This window comes from Helicoverpa armigera, chromosome 9, assembly GCF_030705265.1.
Source record: "Helicoverpa armigera isolate CAAS_96S chromosome 9, ASM3070526v1, whole genome shotgun sequence".
Classification (NCBI taxonomy): Eukaryota; Metazoa; Arthropoda; class Insecta; order Lepidoptera; family Noctuidae; genus Helicoverpa; species Helicoverpa armigera.
Window position 1 is genome coordinate 2,413,297 of NC_087128.1, and position 20,142 is coordinate 2,433,438.

At 37.1% G+C, this 20,142-nt stretch overlaps 1 protein-coding gene across 1 annotated transcript in view; it reads left to right on the top strand.

The window, feature by feature from the left end:
• The window catches only part of LOC110372685 (rho GTPase-activating protein 23), a 288,969-nt gene that overhangs the window by 38,435 nt on the left and 230,392 nt on the right, over nucleotides 1–20,142 (top strand). Inside the window, 1 exon segment of the mRNA XM_049839107.2 lies at nucleotides 6,792–7,261. Within this exon segment, the coding sequence (XP_049695064.2) occupies nucleotides 6,792–7,261 (470 nt within the window).

Here is a 20,142-nt window from a genome sequence, read left to right on the forward strand (position 1 = left end):
CCTTTGATTTAAAGCATTTTTAGTTTCTTTATTGCAGACTAGCTTTTGCCCGCAACTTCGTTCGCGTGGAATAGTGACTACCAGCAGATTTTTGATTTGACCAATAGATGGCGCTATATGTCCGGAATAATTTTATTTTTATTTTTTTTTGTAATAAAAACTATCCTATGTCCTTTCTCAAGTTTCAAACTATGTCTGTACCAAATTTCACACAAATCGGTTCAGTAGTTTAGGCGTGAAGAAAAGACAGACAGACAGACAGACAGACAGACAGACAGACAGACAGACAGAGTTACTTTCGCATTTATAATATTAGTTTGGATGAACAACATATTAAAGTGATATCGATTAATTGTTTCCCAGCTATTACAGAACCATGCAAACCTTCACGTCATTACGCGACCAAAATAATTGCTAGCAATAATATTCACAAGTTTCACCCCCAATACGGATGATTGCTAATTAAATGAGGATATTTTCACTTGAGAAGTGACGTTTATGTTATTACCCATCATTTATTGGATACATAAAAATGTTAAACGCAGCATAATTAAACTTTCTTCGCTATAAATTGAGCTTTGACACTTCGCAATGCTGAAATAAAACGATTTCTTTTTAAGCAGTCAGTTCTTTGTAGGAAATGAGTGGTCATTAAATAAAATTATTTATTATTATTTTATTTATTTTGTAAAGTACTAATCCATGACATCACTTAGTACGATTTTCCTATAAAACTGTTACCACTGACCTGAAGTTGACTGTACCAGTTTACCAGTATTACGACGATTTGACACAAATTATGTTTGAATGCAACTGAATGTAAAACAACATAATACATTGTGTGGCTTTGAGAGAATGACAGAATATTGAAAACCCAGTCAGCAGTTTCAGGATTATTCTCCCCATCTCCACTTCATAACAAAATTGCCACCAGAAAATACACCAAAACGTGCTTTGCACAATAATGGGCAATTTCAAAATTCGAACAAATCAACCCTTCGTCTGCCGTAGTGTCATTCGCCCCACGTATCCTCTAGGGTGGTCCAATAGACCCTCATTAAGGCGCACCTCTACGATACGACCGCGCGATAATTACCCATGACTCGCATACAAAGTTCGTTCTCTTCAATTTATTGACACTATTGTTCTTTTAACTTTAGCCGACTGTTCTTGGCGCTAAGATTTCGATCTTTTCTCACATGTGTATTTAAATCGTATGAAAATAAAAATGGTTAACGATGCCTTTTGCATTTAAAGAGGTTTTTGTTTTGAAAATACACCTTCTTCTGTGCCTGTTGTTTAAGAGCCAGTTTTCAAAATTAAGTTTTATGATGATCAACTCTGAGACTGACTTCCAAAATTCTATGTAGACGACGTTATTAATTGGTGAGAAAAATTCTTCAAGGAAAATGCATAAATAGGCAGAACGCATGTATTTATTATCCAAACATAACAATGGACAATGCATGGCAGAGATAGAAGAAATAACTGGCATCTCGACATCTGATATGTATGAATAATATTAAATGCGGATTACGCACATACCGGTAAGACAAATGGAAATACATAACACCATATTTATTTTTAATGGCATACTTGGAATACCTAGTTATTACTCGACGTGCGTTTTTAAGGGTTGACTATAATGTAAATCTTATAGTATAAATAATTTCTTCGGTGTAGGACTTCCAGAAAGAACCAAGAAAAACTTAAAGTAGATAATTATGGTAATTTTTAAAGATAATATCAGTCATTAGTATAATGTCAAAAAGGATATCAAGTTTCCACCCCTGAGTTTTATCGCATTCTAATGTAAAGGATGAGCTTAAGTTTTTAAACGTTATCTGACGAAATAGGGGGGTGAAAATATCTATTTAAATGCTAATATTTTAAGTAGATTAAACTTAGGGAGACATTAGAATTTCCTTGTGATATCAGAATATTTAATTCATAGTGAATGAATATTTAAATGTACATTTATGTTATTAAAATAAGTGCCAACCCTATAGCAATATACTTTGTATGTACTAGTTGCAAGTTATTATCTTATGAACAAAGTCATCATTACAGTAGTCGGCACTCTAAACACCGGTAGTGTAAATGATACAAGCAATCTTACGCAAGTAGAAAATGAGCAATATTTCCCAGTACAATCACCCCTACATACCTATACATATTTTATTAATAATAGGAAAATTGCTACTGCAGGCTATCATTCGAAAGGAATAAGTTTGCGTGGGGCAAGGCACGCGACCCCTTCCCATTCAATATTCGTCAACCTACATCCTAATTGTCATGACTTTAGAGTCTAAATTCCTATATTCAAATGTCTGAAGTTACATTGACGCGCATGCGTTCATTTTGGAGGGAAAAACGTATACAGTGTTGCCATAGCAACGGTGTATATTGCACCTATCGGTGTATTGCAATTGTGTTTGTGAAGTGACGTTAAACGTAAGGCTATCGAGGATCGTTTAGTGGCCGTGCAAATACTTTGGTGTAACACTCTTTGTTTCAAGTGTTGTGATTGAATACCCCGAGGTTTGTTTAGTGTGAATATACGTTTTATCTGCCTAGTTTATCTGTATCGTTATCTTCAGAATAGCGTTTTTTATGGCCATTGTCTGTCTTTGATGTTGTTTAGATCTTTGTAGATTCGGACGCGTTGTTATTAGAATCACTTTTTAGAGAAAGATAAATCTTAGATGAATCTTCGGTTAAAATTAAACGCGAGAACATTTCTATTTGTTTCTTACGCTACGATATCACTGCGTGCGAATTTTGATTAAGTAAAAAAGATAAGAGATCACTTCAACTGAATCTCAACTATTAACACAGCAAATATCAACGTGCGTAATAAAATAAATAAAGAGCAAAACAAAAACAAATCCAGCATAAAACCTTACTCATAAAGTTCGATGACATTACCGCGCACAGTAAAACCTTACATCCAGAGACAACGCAATAAACAATAGCCATAAACAAAGAAGAGGACCATGACGTTAAGCATCTATGACGTAATTAATCGGCCTTCCTCGGTCCTTGAAAGGGATGGGGTCAAAAATGTTCTCCGCTACCCATCTTTGAGTTTGTTTGTCAATTAGACCTTTCAACTTGACGCTTAATTGGTTTTATACCAGTAAGTCAAGGAGTCAAGTGCACCCTTTCGTTTTGTGGTCAAAACCGGATTTTTTCGGTTTGAGTGGAGTGATTTTGTTTGTGGTTTTATTTTGAGATATATCGAAAGGATTGGGTACACAAAAGTTAATTTTAAATACAGGAGCTGTGAGTTTGGTTTAAATGGGTTTTTACCAAGGTCTTTACAAATTAAATATTTCCTTACATAGTAGGATGTACATATGCTAACTGCCCGCCCAGGATTCATTTTTTAGGAAAATTTTCAATAACTTTCCATAATCCAAATCGATTTCGTCCTCGTCATTTTGTGTGTCACTAATTTTTATCTAAACATATTTGTTTGTTTAATCATTAATTAGTAACTACAGTTATTCTAAATACTTGGATACAAATTTAAGTAATAAAATATTTCCACCTCAATAAAAACAACACAATATTTTCATCAAACGCGTGAATTGATTTGTCAGTTTTCCAACGCATCGCTAGAAAACCAGTGATATCATAGTGTTGTGGTCAAGTTTGTCAAGTCCGAGTGGCGCAGGTAGAAAGCTGAAATGTGTCAGATATGCTGCGCCTGCACACTTGTTTGCTAGATAATGTTCATCGTAAAATGTAGGCTTCAACTTGCCCAGTCTACTGGCAATCGCAGCAAATGTGCCAAGAAATTATGGGATAGCTTTCTTATGTAGTTGATGTTTATATTATTTTATTATGGAGTTGTGGTAAATAAAAATATACTTAGTGACTTCGTGAACTCAGGAATAATAAGGCAGTTTTAATTTGAGCCTTTTCTTTTAGGATTTGACAATAACAAGTGAAGATAGCCAAGCATTACATTGTATTATCGATCGGTAACCGACCATCGAATCAATTCAATCAATCATAGAATAAATTGGGTCAGAACAGGGTAGCTGAGGAAATTGGTCCAAACGTCTTCAAAAGGAATATTTAGACAGTTAGGTACATGCACAGTTAAGTGTGACTTTCTAGTATCATCCTCTATCTCGTAAGAGCAAAAAAAAGTAGGTCGTTGTAGGTACTGTAATACTAGAAATAACAGACCATGTATTTACACTGCATAAGATTCCGATAACATTGTCACAAACAATTATTCCTGACGTGTTTAACACCTGAATGAAATAACGGACTGCAAGCCATTACTGCGCTAGTGTAATTCAAATCTCCAATCAGATATCATATGCAAATGCAACGGTTAATGATTTATAAAATGGCAACCCATAGCGAGAGCCCGTTATGTAACATTATCAACATTGTCATGTTTTATTCATGGCTATTAGACGCACTGAATCAGAGCTCTTACTATCTAGATCTATTTTCACACCATTGTAACAACAATAATTTAGATACCGCTAAATAAAGACAGTACTTTAAATTGCTTGTGAATTTAAATCTATGGAATAAAAATTTATTAAGCTTCGTAAACAGTACGTGTTCTTGTACGTCTATAAAACTAAGAAAAATACACGCTTAAATGGCTTTTTATGGCGTCTGTGGAACCTCTGGGTATCGTTTTGAATGCCTTTATTGCCCTACAAGTGCAGTGCCATGAGTTCAACGTTCAATAGCACGCAAGCGCAGACACAGCGTCGCCAATGTAAGGCGCCGCGTCGGACGTAAAAATTACTTCGTAAACTACCGTTCTACCAAGTTCCGCGCGCGTCGTGTAGATGGCGCGCTCTTCAATAACGAAAATATTAAAAGTTATAATTTTTTTCTATTTATTTTACCCGTGAACAAGATTGATAGAAGGGATTGCGTGATACGTTGTTATTTCATTGCTTCGGGCTCAATAGTCAATAGAGAGGGAACCCCAATTCTACTTTGTGATTTCCCCCCTTTGTTAGTTTAGGGATGAGGTGTTTTTTGATTAATAGGGGCAAAATGCATGTCGCTCCAAGTGATTGATTATTTTTTGTCCTTAGGTGAGGTTAATAGGGTAGTTTCCAGGGTCGAAATAATGAAATAATATTTAGTCCGCTTTTTAGATAATCAAAAAATATTGGATACGTATTTTTTCTTTTTTTAATTAAACTTAAAATGACAAAGATAATACACTTCAAAAATTAGGAGTGGGGGCCTTTTACGTCACAGTGTCCTGAAAATTGTAGCAACTTGTGACGTCACACTCAACTTTAACACGCTATATCTTAACAAGTTCTGATCCAATTTAAAAAAGAAAAAATACGTATCGCTTAATTTTGGACAATCTACAAGACGGACTAATTATTATTTTTTAGGAAACTAGCCTATTTGGGGGATTGTGCAAATAGCGAGTTATTTGTTAAAAAAACAACAAATTAATGAAAGTCTTTTTCACAATAGGGAACTCACTTTCAAGAATTGATTTTGAGTACTTACTTTGTAGGATTCTAAATTGAAAATGCTTTAGTAATTGTAGGGGAAGTCCGGGAGACTTGAACCACTTTTAATATAAAATATCATAATTATTTGTTTATTGGGTTTAGAGAATCGATTATACACTTATATGATGCCTTACTTTAGTAGGTATATTTGTGCTTAATTATATTGCTAATAAATGCTCTAGTAAAATTTTATTGGCATTTTACTAAAAAATGAAAAATGAGTCAAGTCTCCCTACCAACAGGGACACTTGAACCGAGGTGTGGGGAGAGTTGACCATATGATTTTTGTGGAAAATAAAAATCATTTTCGGCTTCAATCATAGTTTTAATATCTTGCCTTATACAATAATTAACTTGTTTTTAATACTGCCACCAAAGAAAATATAATTAACGTAACTGCATTGCTTGTTTTCTTGTCAAACCATAATGCATTTTGCTGCATGTCAACAAATAATTGACAAGAAGCTTTTCCTCGGCCGTTGTAAACACCTGTGATGCTTTATATTGACAATTTTTTTTCTTCTAATTTATTAATTTTGTCTTCATCTAATTTATATCGCCTCAAAGTAGTTCTATCTATGCCATATTTATTTGAAGTTTTTCGAATAGAAGCGCCTCCCTTAATTTCATCTATGGCATTTTGCAATTCCATTTTTGTGAGTTTTTTTCATTTGCGAGCATTTTCAGGAGGCTTGTATTGAAAAGGCATCGTACAAGTTGGCACTGCAAATACAATAAACTATATAAAGATAGAAAAAATAAATAAAATTAAGTAGGTAAGTATAATTTCCCTGCACAGGGAGACATGAACCATTGAGCAAGTCTCCCGCAACCGCCCTGGTGCAACTCTCCCGCTCACACTAATTCCCCATTTAGGTTATGACAAAGAAAACCCTTAGATCGTAGAGAAAAAACACTAAGCATACGTCAAACTACATTTGTTTGGCAATATAATAATAGCAACACACAATACGTACCTCAATAAATATGACAGCAATCACAAAACTACTTAAAACAAGAAAATACACTCCGCAGCAACAAAAACACGTTTTACATTGTCACTGACGAACCACACCACTAAGATGCAAAGCGGCTGCATACTTATGATTGGCCTCTTGAGTGCGACCAATGAACGCTTTGACGTTTCGTTCGAGCTAAATTCAAATACAATTTTGAAAGGTGGTTCAACTCTCCCACCTGGGCAAGTCTCCCGGTTTTCCCCTAATCGAATCCCAACAATTATTAACGATTGAATTTGTTTGTCAACAGATTGGCGCGCACCGATGGCAGACGAATCGGAAGCGGCGAGGGCACGGCGCGCGCCGGCGCCCCCGCCGCGGCAAACCGTGCGCCCTCCAGAGCCGCGCCCGCGCATGCATTCCGACCCGCGCATACAACCGGGCCCGCGGCTACAGCCCGACTTACGGCTTCAACCGGAACCGCAGTTACAACCCGACCCGCGCGTCTATCCAGAGCCTCGGCTGCAGCCCGACCCGTTGCGGCTGCCGGCTCCCCCGCGATTAATCCGGCCGTCAGAACACCTGGCTATCGTTGAACGGGCCATGGAGCGCCGGCCGCCGCCCCTCGTGCCGGCTGTGACCGTGTTGCACGGCCCGCGACCTCCGGCGCCGCCGCCGCAGCCGCAGCCACCGGCCTTCAGGCATGTAGCTCCTCCTCCGATGAGGATGCCAGCCCCAGCACCGCCAGCTATGAGGCCACCACCTAGGAGAGATGTTCAGGTAAGCTAAGACTGTATTGATACATCATCATTGGGTTTCCATTTTGCGTGGAATCGTCAGGGACATAGGAACAATTTTCATTTCATTTATAATTAAAAAGCTTAAAGGTTAGTGTTGCTTCAAAAGGAAGGTCCAAAGGTGTAACTATGCATGCAAATAGAATAGGTATGTTGTCTGTTCGATATTTACAAGATTTCAATGCGTATAATATGAGTAGGCGTGTTTTGTTCCTCGTTATGCTAATCACCGTCTGAACTGCATGACGCGCTATTCAGTTGTTTGCGTCTTATTCAATGCATCGATGCGAAAGTCACTGCTTACTGATTCATCAACAACGATCACAGAAGAAAACAACAAGGGTGATGTTCCTTTTATTTTGGTGAGTTTCCTTGGTTTCACCAAATAAAATTAGTTGTTGTAACACATACAAGAAAATAACTGTTGAGTATAACAACAGATGTATTTGCTAATTTTGTAAAAGGATCTTTATGAATATGGAGATTAATCCCAGAAAATAAAACAATGTAAATGTCTGCAGAAATCCCGGATCCTTCGAACAGTATCCTCCAATCATTTATACAATTCCGTCAATATTGCACAAGAACCCAAATTGTCACAAAAAACCGACAATAACACATTGTTCTTGGCTGCGGCGCCTCCCGATATGCAAGTAATTTAAACTGAGCTGGCTCTCCGGTTTCCGTTCCTTCCCCGTTTGAGTCATTGACAGCTTTCGTATTATAATGAGTCTAAGTGGGTGTCGGCCAGTTTGGCACCACAATAGCGGAGGATGACATGTTGCGAGATTCAAGGCGTGCAAAAGCTTGTGGTAAAGGGAAATCGATTATTAGGAGATAAAGTTGATACTAGAATGGAATCACTTCAAGTTTGGTTAAACAAAAAAACTGAGTTTAATAAAGCTTATAAATGTCCTCTTTGTTTCATCAAAAATAACTGTAGAAAAATCTCTCCACAATCAAAAATAATCCGCCACCCCAAACATTTGGCACAATTCGGCCATAAAGTGACTCAACGGACGAAATTATCTTCATCTTCAATTTTAAGGGGTTTAATAACCACTCATCGGGTACAATTATTTGCAATGAATGTCCGTTTGAATTTCGCTCTGACCCAGATAAGGGCCCATCCGAATGCTTGGCTAACATCGCGGCGAGACGGGGCGGAGTCGCAGCCGGGCCTTGGCCTAAAACCGCAGTTTACTGCCGTCTGACTGCCAGACAATTGGAGCAAAATGACCAGGATATAGACGGTAAACCGCGAAATCTTTCACGTGCTTTTGGGGTACTGATTTTGTATAGCGATGGCTGATTCGGTTTCACTAAAATTGACGGACCAAAAATGAAGTACATTATGATGATTTACCATTTTTCAAATAAGATTCGTGTGTATTTCTGAACTTCATATGAATGTTTGGTTGGTCAAAAGGCTTATCAATAAGTTATAATAGCCGTGTGAAGCGAATTACATTTTCTGTAACGATAACATACTCCATAACATCAGATATTGTTGAAGTAAGACTCGTGAGTTTATAAACACTTCTTACTTTGTGGGAGCATTCCTTTCCTCATACGTTTTTCTCAGTAGTATATTTTTTTAATTAAAAATTAGAGATATTGTCCAAAAAATGACTATGCTTCTGTATTGTAATTTTGGGCAATATTGCAGAAATAATTAAGATTAAAATAGCTAATAGCCAACAAAACAGCAACACCAGATTGCCTACAATGACTGACACATTCGAAGCACGAATCATATCTCAACTTAGACGTTCCATTTCATGCAGCATGCCCACTTATTACTTGTCTCATTTCATTCGTAATCTCCATCATCTGGTTGTAAATTATCACAATATTCAATTCACAATGCGACCTAGTTTAGGGCTCACTAATGACTTGGCCCACTTTTGTTTGATTGAGTATTGGTAGTGCGTTGTGCGTCCGACAGGCAATCAACAAAGATATGAAAGAGATCGTTTGTCTTGATTTTATTGGTTGGCGATTGTCCCGCAGTGTAAACGGGTGCTATTACATATAACGGTAGTTGTGTTGGAGTGATTTCAGTTGCATTGTTATTGTTTTGTTTGAAAGTAGATAGGTTCGTTGATAGAACAATATTGTAAGTAATCATTTTTCTTGTAAGTATTAAAAACAGCATGCGAAGAAAATTCACTAAAAGATTTTCTGAAAACATAAAAACGCTAGCATGTAAATGAGCAAGTTATTCAATTACCAAGCAACGTTCGGTCTAGGCTTCTCCGGAGACAATTTCTCGCTCGCTCCGTAATTACGACGGCATCGAGAGAATCTCGTAGTGCCAATTAACAGTACAGAGTCGCAAACAGGAGCCAATTATAAATACCACGCTTAGATGCCGATTGCGGGCTTAAATGTAACCATGTATGTGGCGACAATTAATCGCCAACTGGAAAAAAACGGAAACTCTTAAATAGGACTTGGAAATGGAGGAAACGGCTGCTTTTTATCCGTTTAACGTTCTAGTTGAAGTGACACTAATCTTCTTAAAGACGTTATTGTTTATTCAAAGCCACGATTTACTAGAGCTTTAAATACGTTGTAATATAATTCATTCGGCATCTATTGACACAGTATCACTTTAAATAGACTTGAATCGGGCATATTAATAAACACGGCGAAGCAGACCGCCCGTAGACGCGTGGGTGACTTTGTATTCACCGATTTACTATTCGATAGTTTGTCATGAGTATCGATACTTATATCGACTCGTGCCATTAGCGAGTGCATTAGCCTTTTAATTGTGTATTATTGAATATGGGATAACACCCACGTCGGCCTATGTAGGGTCTTGTATTAATGTTGTTTGGTAATCCGTTGGTAACCGACATCTCTATTGCAAAATAAACAACAATGTCTGTTGTGAGCTAGTTTGAGGTCGATAATAATGTGGCAAAGTTTGTAAAAAGTGAACCTGACGAATATAGCGATTGAATCAACAGTTGTGTATAGTATTATGATGCTTCCAATATTCCCTTTCAACCAAACAAAAACAAAAGGAAACATGAAATTTTGAATCACTGCGAAAGTAACAACCAAGGAATCGAACGAGCAATTGAAAAATAGCGTATTACCTCCGCCCAATAAGAGAGGCTGCCGTAGAAAGTGCATCGCGATCTTTGTAATTCTCTTCGTCAGTTGGTCCCTATACCGGCTGCAAGCTCTTTCGATACAGTGACCATCAATTACTTGGATAGCTGGATTGTGTTACGCCGTTTCAATTCGAGAAACTACGTATTAGTGCTTGTAATCCAATTGAAACTGCAGTAAAGATTAAAATATTGAATTGTAGCGCTGTTAGTTAGCTTTCCAGAATAGAATGTTGGTCCTAGTTATTTCATATCGGCTATATATCAATTGAAATTTAGTTTACTCAAAATGGGTTGATCGGTATTGAAAGTTTGCTTTCTCACATTGAGCTTTTCAACATGTAGGTTTTCAAGTCGTGGTGGCCTAGTGGATAAAGAACCAACCTCTTAAGTATCAGTGCGTGGGTTCGATTCCAAGTCAGGCAAGTACCTATGCAAGTTTTCTGTACTTTCTAAGTAGGTATATCTTGGATAATGATGACGTAGTTTTCCAAGCCATTTACCATTCTAACTATACTTGATTATGATTATAGTAATTTACATCTGGTCACACTACACATATTAGTATCGCCCTTCGCAGGGTTGTCGCTTTCGCTGAAAGTGTAAGGAGGTGGAGGGGGGAGGGGCGTGGTGCCCTCCAGCGCCTCTGATTTACTGCGCAGTGACCGATTCATTATTATATTATCACCTGCTTGGCTTGCGCGTGCGCGTTGCCTTTCTGCACTTCATTGTTAGAGAAAATTACTTGCAATAATTCGACCTGTAAAATGTTTTTTTTTTTAATTTGTAAATAGTAATAGCATCCGGTTAGGCTGGAAGCCGACCCTAACATGGTGGGGAAAAGGCTCGGGAGATGATGAAATAGAAGCGAGTTAAAGCTCAAGGAAAATGGACTGATTAAATAAAAGAATCTTGTTTCTATTTAAGGCATTCAGGTTGGAATAAGAAGAAATGGTTTATTTATAAAGCTTTGAGGAAAACGTTGTACAATAAAGCTTTTATTCGACGTTTGTTTACACTTGTAGAAAGGCTATTGTGGTTGATGAAATACTTTTTATTCTGAACTTAAGGTTTTAATCCTTAATAATCTTTGACCTAATTTACCACAATTTCCTGAAACTCGAATCAACTTTCTCCACCATTGAGGATCCCTTTTTAATTATTTTTTAACATGCACTGCTAGTACTGGTCCTACTGGTAGACTGGAAACCTGATACTGACGAGTAACAGTATCCAAGGATTACCGGGTACTAGTCGGATAAAGTGCTTTGTAAAAAAAGACTTCAGCTAGTGGCATGGTCATTGAATCGTATCGTTTTTCAGCATGCGTGTACTTCTTTAAGTACTTTGGACTTTAAATTTATTGATGGTTAGCAAAATTGCATTTGGGGAAGGGAATCAACTTTATAAATAACTAGCCGTTTTCTCGCGGTTTCACCCACGCACGGGGATAAAAAATAATAGGTATAGCTTTCTAATGGAAAAAGAATATTTAAAATCGGTCCAGTAGTTTTTGAGTTTATCCATTACAACCAAACAAACAAATGAACAAAGTGTTCCTCTTTATAATATTAGTATAGATTATAGCTCTTCTAGGGAATACACATTAACGAGGCACATAATAGAAATGATCATTTTTTTTTTTGGTGGGGAATCTATAAATGACCCCGTTATGGGTGCATCGTGAGGGGTGTCTTATTTCTAGTATAGTATAGAGTATTCATTGCTATATTTAGGCAAACCTAATTATAATTAAAACATTTTCAGACAACCCCAGTTTTATCTTGTAATTTGACTAATACGCAATAATTATGAGACAACACCGCTATTTACATACAATCACAAGCACATACACGTATTAGTGACCAATAAAATGTTTGCGGTACCACTTTCCAATGTCAACGTACAACTGACGCCCACTGTGGCGCACGCCTGATTGACAGCTGTGCGCCCGCGCCGGCGTGTGGCTCCATTGTTTGTGCGTCACGATAAAGTAATTTTGTTGACTGATGAAGTGTTTGTAAGAATTGCAAAGATTTTGCCTTTGTGCATCTCTGAAGAAATGTTTCTCTGCATTAGGTACTTCTTACAAGTAGAAATCAAATGGAGTAACTGTAGTAATTTTTTTCATGGGATATCGCAGTATCATTATAGGATAGCGTAATTTTTATTGAGATTTGGTGTTGCAAATTCTCATTTAAACAGACAAAAATCTTGGTTTTTCAGAGTTTACACGAACTCATAAATTGGCAAAAAATGTAATGAAAATAAAACTTAAACTGTTTTCATGATACAAATATATGTTTAGATTCTGTGAGCAAATTGTTAAAGACATCTGAATTGACGTTTTTCGTGGTTCAACTACTATTTCTACATGTCTTATGTCCGTACAGGCAATAAAAAAATAGCATTCAGTAAAAAATGTAGAAGTGATCTAGTACCTGTACTAATTCATCAATATAGAAACAGTAGTTGACACAAACGAATCGAACGTAAAATCTCCTTTTTAAAAGTCGGATAAATAAATATCGTGACGCACCTTACATTGTACACAAACCCACGGCAATGAATCCGCCGCCGCGATGATTATGCAAATATTTTCTTTACGCGCGCGTCTTGCACACAATGCCCATACAAAGCCTATGCCATACACGAGTGAAAACGCCTTTGATATGCTAATATAATAAATGTTAATGAAAGTTTGTATTATATGGTTAGCGTACCGACTGTCAATACAGGTTTGTTTGATATTATTTTGTAAGGAAATGTCTTGTACACATCAATGTTTGCAAATATAATTTTCGCTGTTAGATATTCAATTATGCATGTGTGAAGTGATTGACACGCTAGATATATATTTTCATCTAGGAATTTCAGTCTAGATATATTTTTCTTGTATTACACTGGGGTAACCTTTTTAAATTACGCTAGTACCGACACCTCATCTGCATATTTTACTGGGATTATATACCAGGTGACATACAAATAGAGACGAGGTACGCTAACACAGATATTTGTGTCTCATCCCGCGCTAATTATGAAAGACAAATGAAGGAAATAGGTTAGTAACTGAGCGGCTGGCGACAACCCAACAATTTGTCATTTTTTGTGAACCATTACATACTTGTCTAGCATGTGGCTCAAGGGAACTACAAATAGATAATGACTAGGTATAATACAAGGCAAAAAAAATAAAGGGTTGTTTTGGTGTACTGTCTTTACCTTTATTATATCTACATGTTCATTGTAAGAACCTTCCACAGCGAACATTCGCCATGTAAATGGATATTTCACTGCATTATAAACTTGAATAGCAACGAGACAATGTCGATTGCAAATATCGAATTGCAACTCGCATAAGGTGGTCCGCGTATCGACAGATAAAATCTATACCCTTTTTCTCCTTTAAGGCATTTCTTGCCTTTGTAATGTTAAATACCACGAAATCTAAATGACAAGCATTACCATTCATACATCAATCATTGTTATTGTCTCAGTCAGTTGTTCAGTCAATCATTTAAAAGGAAAGTTCTCGATATTCTTGTATCTGTCATCGATATAAAATAAACACGTTTATCGATAGTCCTTGTACGATTATGAGATTATAATCGATCAATTTACTCGTTACAGTCGTAACAGATGTCAATCAAGTCGGAATGTTACTTGCGGTAGATTTTACGTCATAGTATGATTTCCTATGAGGATACGAAGCTCGTTGAGATTGTTGGCGCCTAATTATGAGGTGTTATAATGCCTTTCTAGTTGTTGTATCCGGCCATAAATGTTTGAATTAGCATAATGTGTGTAGGTAACAGCTTAGTAGGTGTTATATCTTAATTAAAGCTATAATAACAAAAGTGTTTTTATTATAACGTCGCACAGTGGTCCGGATTTTCAAAAAGGTGGACATAGGATCGAAAATGCATATTTAACTTAACTAAAAATTGTTTCGTATAGGAAATTTAACACTGATTAATACTTATTACTACAACTTTTCAAAAAAACTGCTCCTTCACCTAAAAAAAAATATCGAAAATAAAAATGTATGGGAGAAAATCTATTTTATTTTTTTTCTCCCTTCAGTATCAAAGTATAGCAACCAAATCTTATATTCTGGGAAGTACCTATTGTTCTTAATACGACAAAATATAAATTGCTTGCGTATCCCTGCGGCCTTGGCGCCTACGATGCTTCAAAGTTTACAATTTTAAAGTTCTTAACATTATTAACGAGTTTTTCTGAGTTTTTCTATTGAAATTAATACAGAATAATATCTTTTAAGGAAAAAAAAGTCCCCCGCGCGCACCAACCGTGTTTTAGGCTCACCCCTACTACTTGGGACTTAAATATACTACTGGTGAAATGACAGCATACTTTTGTGTAGTATACAAATTTGCCGAACCCTTCGGGGAATACCTATAAAGCGTGACTGCCTAATTGACCTCCTCAACCCAGTTACTCTGACAACACAATACCCCTTGGTAAGACTGGTGTCAGACTCACTGGCTTCTGATTACCCGTAACGACTGCCAAAGATGTTCAATAACAGCTGGGACCTACAGTTTAACGTGCTTGCATGATTGATATTGCTTGTATGATATTCACGAACTTCTTCGAAATTCTTTATTTCTTGCTTCGCCCGCTTCTTCGGAAAGAATGCTAATTGGTAGGAGGCCAAAGTGATGACAAATGTCTGCACCGTATATGAGTAGCTTGTGTAAATGCACAAAGATCTCAGCTGTTTCTCTGCATTAAGTTCTGAATTTTTCAATATCTATAGCACATCCTGATGAAATCGTTTGAAGAATAACCGCAAAATGCTTTAGTAGGCCTTTGTGGTTCCAAAGCCTTGCTTCACCAAATCCATAAGTATTCAAATTTGCTGTTCGAATTCTTCTTGTGTCAAATGTTTCTTCGCAGCTTTTAGTTACTTGTTAGCACCTCGTGCAGTCCACAACCCAAATTCCATGTTGGAACATATGTGTAGAATACACTCCGTACAACGAATCCACATATGAAGAGTAGAAAGTCCACATTTATAAACATCTTCTCGAACAGGTCTTGAAAATACTTCTGACAGCTTGTTCATCTCGGTCGGCTTAGCAAGGCAAATATTGCAGGCAGATGCAGACAAAGTATCCGTTATAATAAAATAGTGGCCACTTTTCCGTCGATCATTGTCATATGAAGCTCGTGACTAATCTCTAGCCCTGCCCATTTTGTAGAATCGATGTTATTAGGGTTCCTAGAGTCGTGGTGGCCTAGTGGGCAAAGAACCAACCTCTCGAGTATGAGGGCGCGGGTTCGATCCCAGGTCAGGCAAGTACCAATGCAACTTTTCTAAGTTTGTATGTACTTTCTAAGTATATCTTAGACGCCAATGACTGTGTTTCGGATGGCACGTTAAACTGTAGGTCCCGGCTGTCATTGAACATCTTTGGCAGTCGTTACGGGTAGTCAGAAGCCAGTAAGTCTGACACCAGTCTAACCAAGGAGTATTGGGTTGCCCGGGTAACTGGGTTGAGGGGGTCAGATAGGGCAGTCGCTCCTTGTAAAGCACTGGTACTCAGCTACATCCGGTTAGACTGGAAGCCGACCCCAACGTAGTTTGGGAAAAAGGCTCGGAGGATGGGGGATGTTATTAGGGTTCCGTAGTTCCGTACCTAAAGGTTAAAACGGGACCCTGTTGTTTTCGCTCCACTGTCCGTACGTCCGTCTGTCGCTAGGCTGTATCTCATGAACCGTGATAGTTAGAGAGTTGAAATTTTCACAGATTATGTACTGCTGTTGCCGCTATAACAACAAATATGAAACCTAGAATCAAATAAATATTTTGGGGGACTCCCATACAACAAACGTGATTGTTTTGCCATATACATATATAGAATATTATTTTGGATGGTACGGAACCCTTCGTGCGCGGGTCCGACACACACTTGGCCGGTTTTAATTATTTCTTCCTTCAATGCAGCTTCTTTTTGCTTGATGTATTCTGCTGTCTCTTTACAAAACTCAAACTTAATGGGCCTGCAATAATGTGTTGAAGAAGGTGCTCGGTTTTCCCATATGGTGCTATTATGTGAAACTTATTTAAGAGGGACAAGACTTGACATGAAAGCCGATGAATCACTGAAGTCTACATCTTCACTCCTTTGTGAACTTCGTTACGGGTAGTCAGAAGCCAGTAAGTCTGACACCAGTCTTACCAAGGGGTATTGTGTTGTCAGAGTAACTGGGTTGAGGAGGTCAATTAGGGCAGTCACGCTTTATAGGTATTCCCCGAAGGGTTCGGCAAAGTTGTATACTACACTAAGTATACTGTCATTTCACCAGTACTATATTTAAGTCCCAAGTAGTAGGGGCGAGCCTAAAACACGGTTGGTGCGCGCGGGGGACTTTTTTTATTAAAAAATATTATTCTGTATTAATTTTAATAGAAAAACTCAGAAAAACTCGTTAATAATGTTAAGATAATTGAACTTTAAAATTGTAAACTTTGAAGCATCGTAGGCGCCAAAGCCGCAGGGATACGCAAGCAATTTATGTTTTGTCGTATTAAGAACAATAGGTACTTACCAGAATATAAGATTTGGTTGCTATACTTTGATACTGAAGGGAGAAAAAAAATAAAATAGATTTTCTCCCATACATTTTTATTTTCGATATTTTTTTTTTAGGTGAAGGAGCAGTTTTTTTGAAAAGTGGTAGTAATAAGTATTAATCAGTGTTAAATTTCCTATACGAAACAATTTTTAGTTGAGTTAAATATGCATTTTCGATCCTATGTCCACCTTTTTGAAAATCCGGACCACTGTGCGTCGTCCTACTTTCGGAGCCTCTCTCAAAACTTTTGCATTTGGCAAACTGTGTGTTCAAAGACTGGCACCACTCTCATATAACTGTCACTCATTCATTATTATCTGCTTGCCGAAATCGGAACCTTGGGACAATTTGTCAATTACCACGTGAATGATTTCCATTCAATTGTATTTTCGCCACGATCTGAAATCCGGAATCCGCCTAAATAATGTTCGAAGTTCAATGATACGTTACTTTGTGTCCAGTTGTCAGTTGTTTCAAATGTCACCCTGTGATATCTGACCCTTTGATTGCCGTGTGCCCTTTCACATAATAAATTTTATGGTGCAACTATGTTTGTATGAAACGGACCGTTGTTATAAGATGTAGAAAAATATTTACTCACGGTTATTATGGTTTATGTGACAGACATTAAGATAGGTTACGGATTAATACTTTGTTGTTTTTCTTATTCTGATTGCTAACTTTGTATTGGATATTCGTTTGGATATTTCAGGTCTTCATAATTACGATCGATGCACTTTGACTGTTGTTAGACATATTTATAAAACCACCTTCGTCTATCTCTTCTGGATGTGCCATTTCTCATCTTCGGCGTTTTAATACGGCAGATTTCACATAGAATGTGATTCACCTAAGTCAAAAACGCCTATACGCCTCTATTAACAAACACACAACTCATTTAAGTAGACCACTGAACACAAACAACTAATTAGAAATGTGTGTATTTCTAATCCAATTCCGTTTGATTTCCGTTCGATGTTTACAAATTACTCTTAATAGAAATTACTTGGGCTTTGCCCACAGATAGTTTCCACGATAAATCTATCCTCGGGACGCCCACTAAGCGATCGCGAATAGGTATCATATTTTACTTTAAGACAAGCACATCCTCCCGTTTCTAAGGAATACTTGAACCAATAAATTGTTGGAACGATCTCTGAAGTTAATGCTACATTAGATCATAATTTACAAATGACTTTAATGGTCCTGATATACTAACATGAGGTGAGAAGTTGTTCTAATGACTTTACAATCAGGTTTGTGGTCGTAAATTATTAGGTAATGGCAAATAAACTAATTTAAAAGCACGTTATCTGATACATATATGTATTTATGAATGTACAAAAAAATTGCGAATATCGATAAAATCCATTCTATTAAGTACACAAATATGATTTTATTCAACATCTTGTAGAGAAATCAATAATAACGTTACTTCTCAGAAGACGCAAAGTACATCCTAATTCCAATTCACTTAACACAACCATAGAACCCACGTATCAAAGAGAAATCAGATAAACCACATCACGGAACAATCAAGTGATATCCCACACAATACCGACGACAGGGTACATACAAGTATCACCATTGTCTTAGGCGCCTATTACACGGCACATTATATTAATTCGTCTCTTCATTGTATTGTGCAATATTAGTGAAAGGACACGGTGTGAGATGCGTCTGCAGTACGTCAAGTTTGACAGGTACATGAGCCAGTTTCCGACCTCACGAACTTTGTAGGGTCTGGCCCGGTTCGGTGGACAAACATATCGAAAAGCTTCGGGCGTGCTTAATACTGCTCGATCCTTCGACGGGTCGTAATATTTAAAAAAAAGTTTAAACCTAAATAATGATCTGCAGACATAAGTATCAGCAAACGTTATATGATATAATGAACATATCAAGAGATAAACTCTACCTCGTTGTTTTTAATAAATTCTTTTCCTCATTATAATTCGCGCAACATTTTTTTTAGATCCTAGCAATTATTCTTCCAAGAATCTAGGACACAGGCAGTTAGACAAATTGAGGCTAAGAAATGTCAGCCTGGTTTTGAATAACGACTTCAGTGCCCATTTTAATAACATGTCTAATTTTAACACTGCACTCGGGGCACAATTAAATAGCCTCTCAATTTACGTAACAATAATAATTAGGCCCCTAACAAAACCGAAAACTCTATTGAACTGGCCCTCGGGCTATTGTGACCAAATTACTAACAGCGCTCGTATTTATGAACTGTCATACCGATTTGGACCCACTATCATTACAATCGGAACGCATTTACAATCGAATTAGAAATCGGACGTTAGATCGAATCGAATTATCGGTTCTGTGCGCGATTCTCTTGCATAATGTGATTAGAGGAGTTCGGAGTTTAGGTGTGTTGTCCAGTTGAAGCTATGCTAAACTATGCTAAAATGCTAAACCTTGTTCTTAGAGGTCCGATTCTTCAATTCTCTTTCAAGTGTATTGACCCAATTTTAACTCGTTTTATTCAGCTACTGCTTCCTTGCTAATAAGGTTATCCTGAGATTTTTTTTTAGACTATGATGCTGTATTTATACTTTTTTGAAGAATCTTCATCGTCATGTTTTGCAACGTGTCCTACAACTTTATGAAAATAATTTAAACTATATTACGCTAATATTTGTTCTGGTGGTCCAGTTGCGTCAAGTCTGGTCAAATTATGACGGCTCCATTACGTCTGAAATTATTCGTTTAACCCAGACAAAAATAAATAAATTGCAGCACGAACGGTTTGTCTGGGTAATTTTCTCCAAATATGGAACCAGACTATGATCACCAATTAGATCGAAGGTGATTATTATTTGATCATTGGTTGCGGTTACATAAATGATTTGTTCCTATTATGTTAGTAGATTAAAAAATGGAAACTATATCGCTATTGGTTTCTGAAATAAGAAAGTATTTGGAGCACATTATTGTCTTTGTACTTTACGAGATTTTTTGATTCTTTAATTGGTATTTCTAAGCCATCTTTGCTTGTTAAAAATAATGACCACGTTCACACTTCTTAAACGGTACAACTAAAGATTTAACCACGTCTATCATTACGTTTATTATATTTTACACAGTCATCTATTATGCAATGTTTTGTGCTAACATTCGCGTC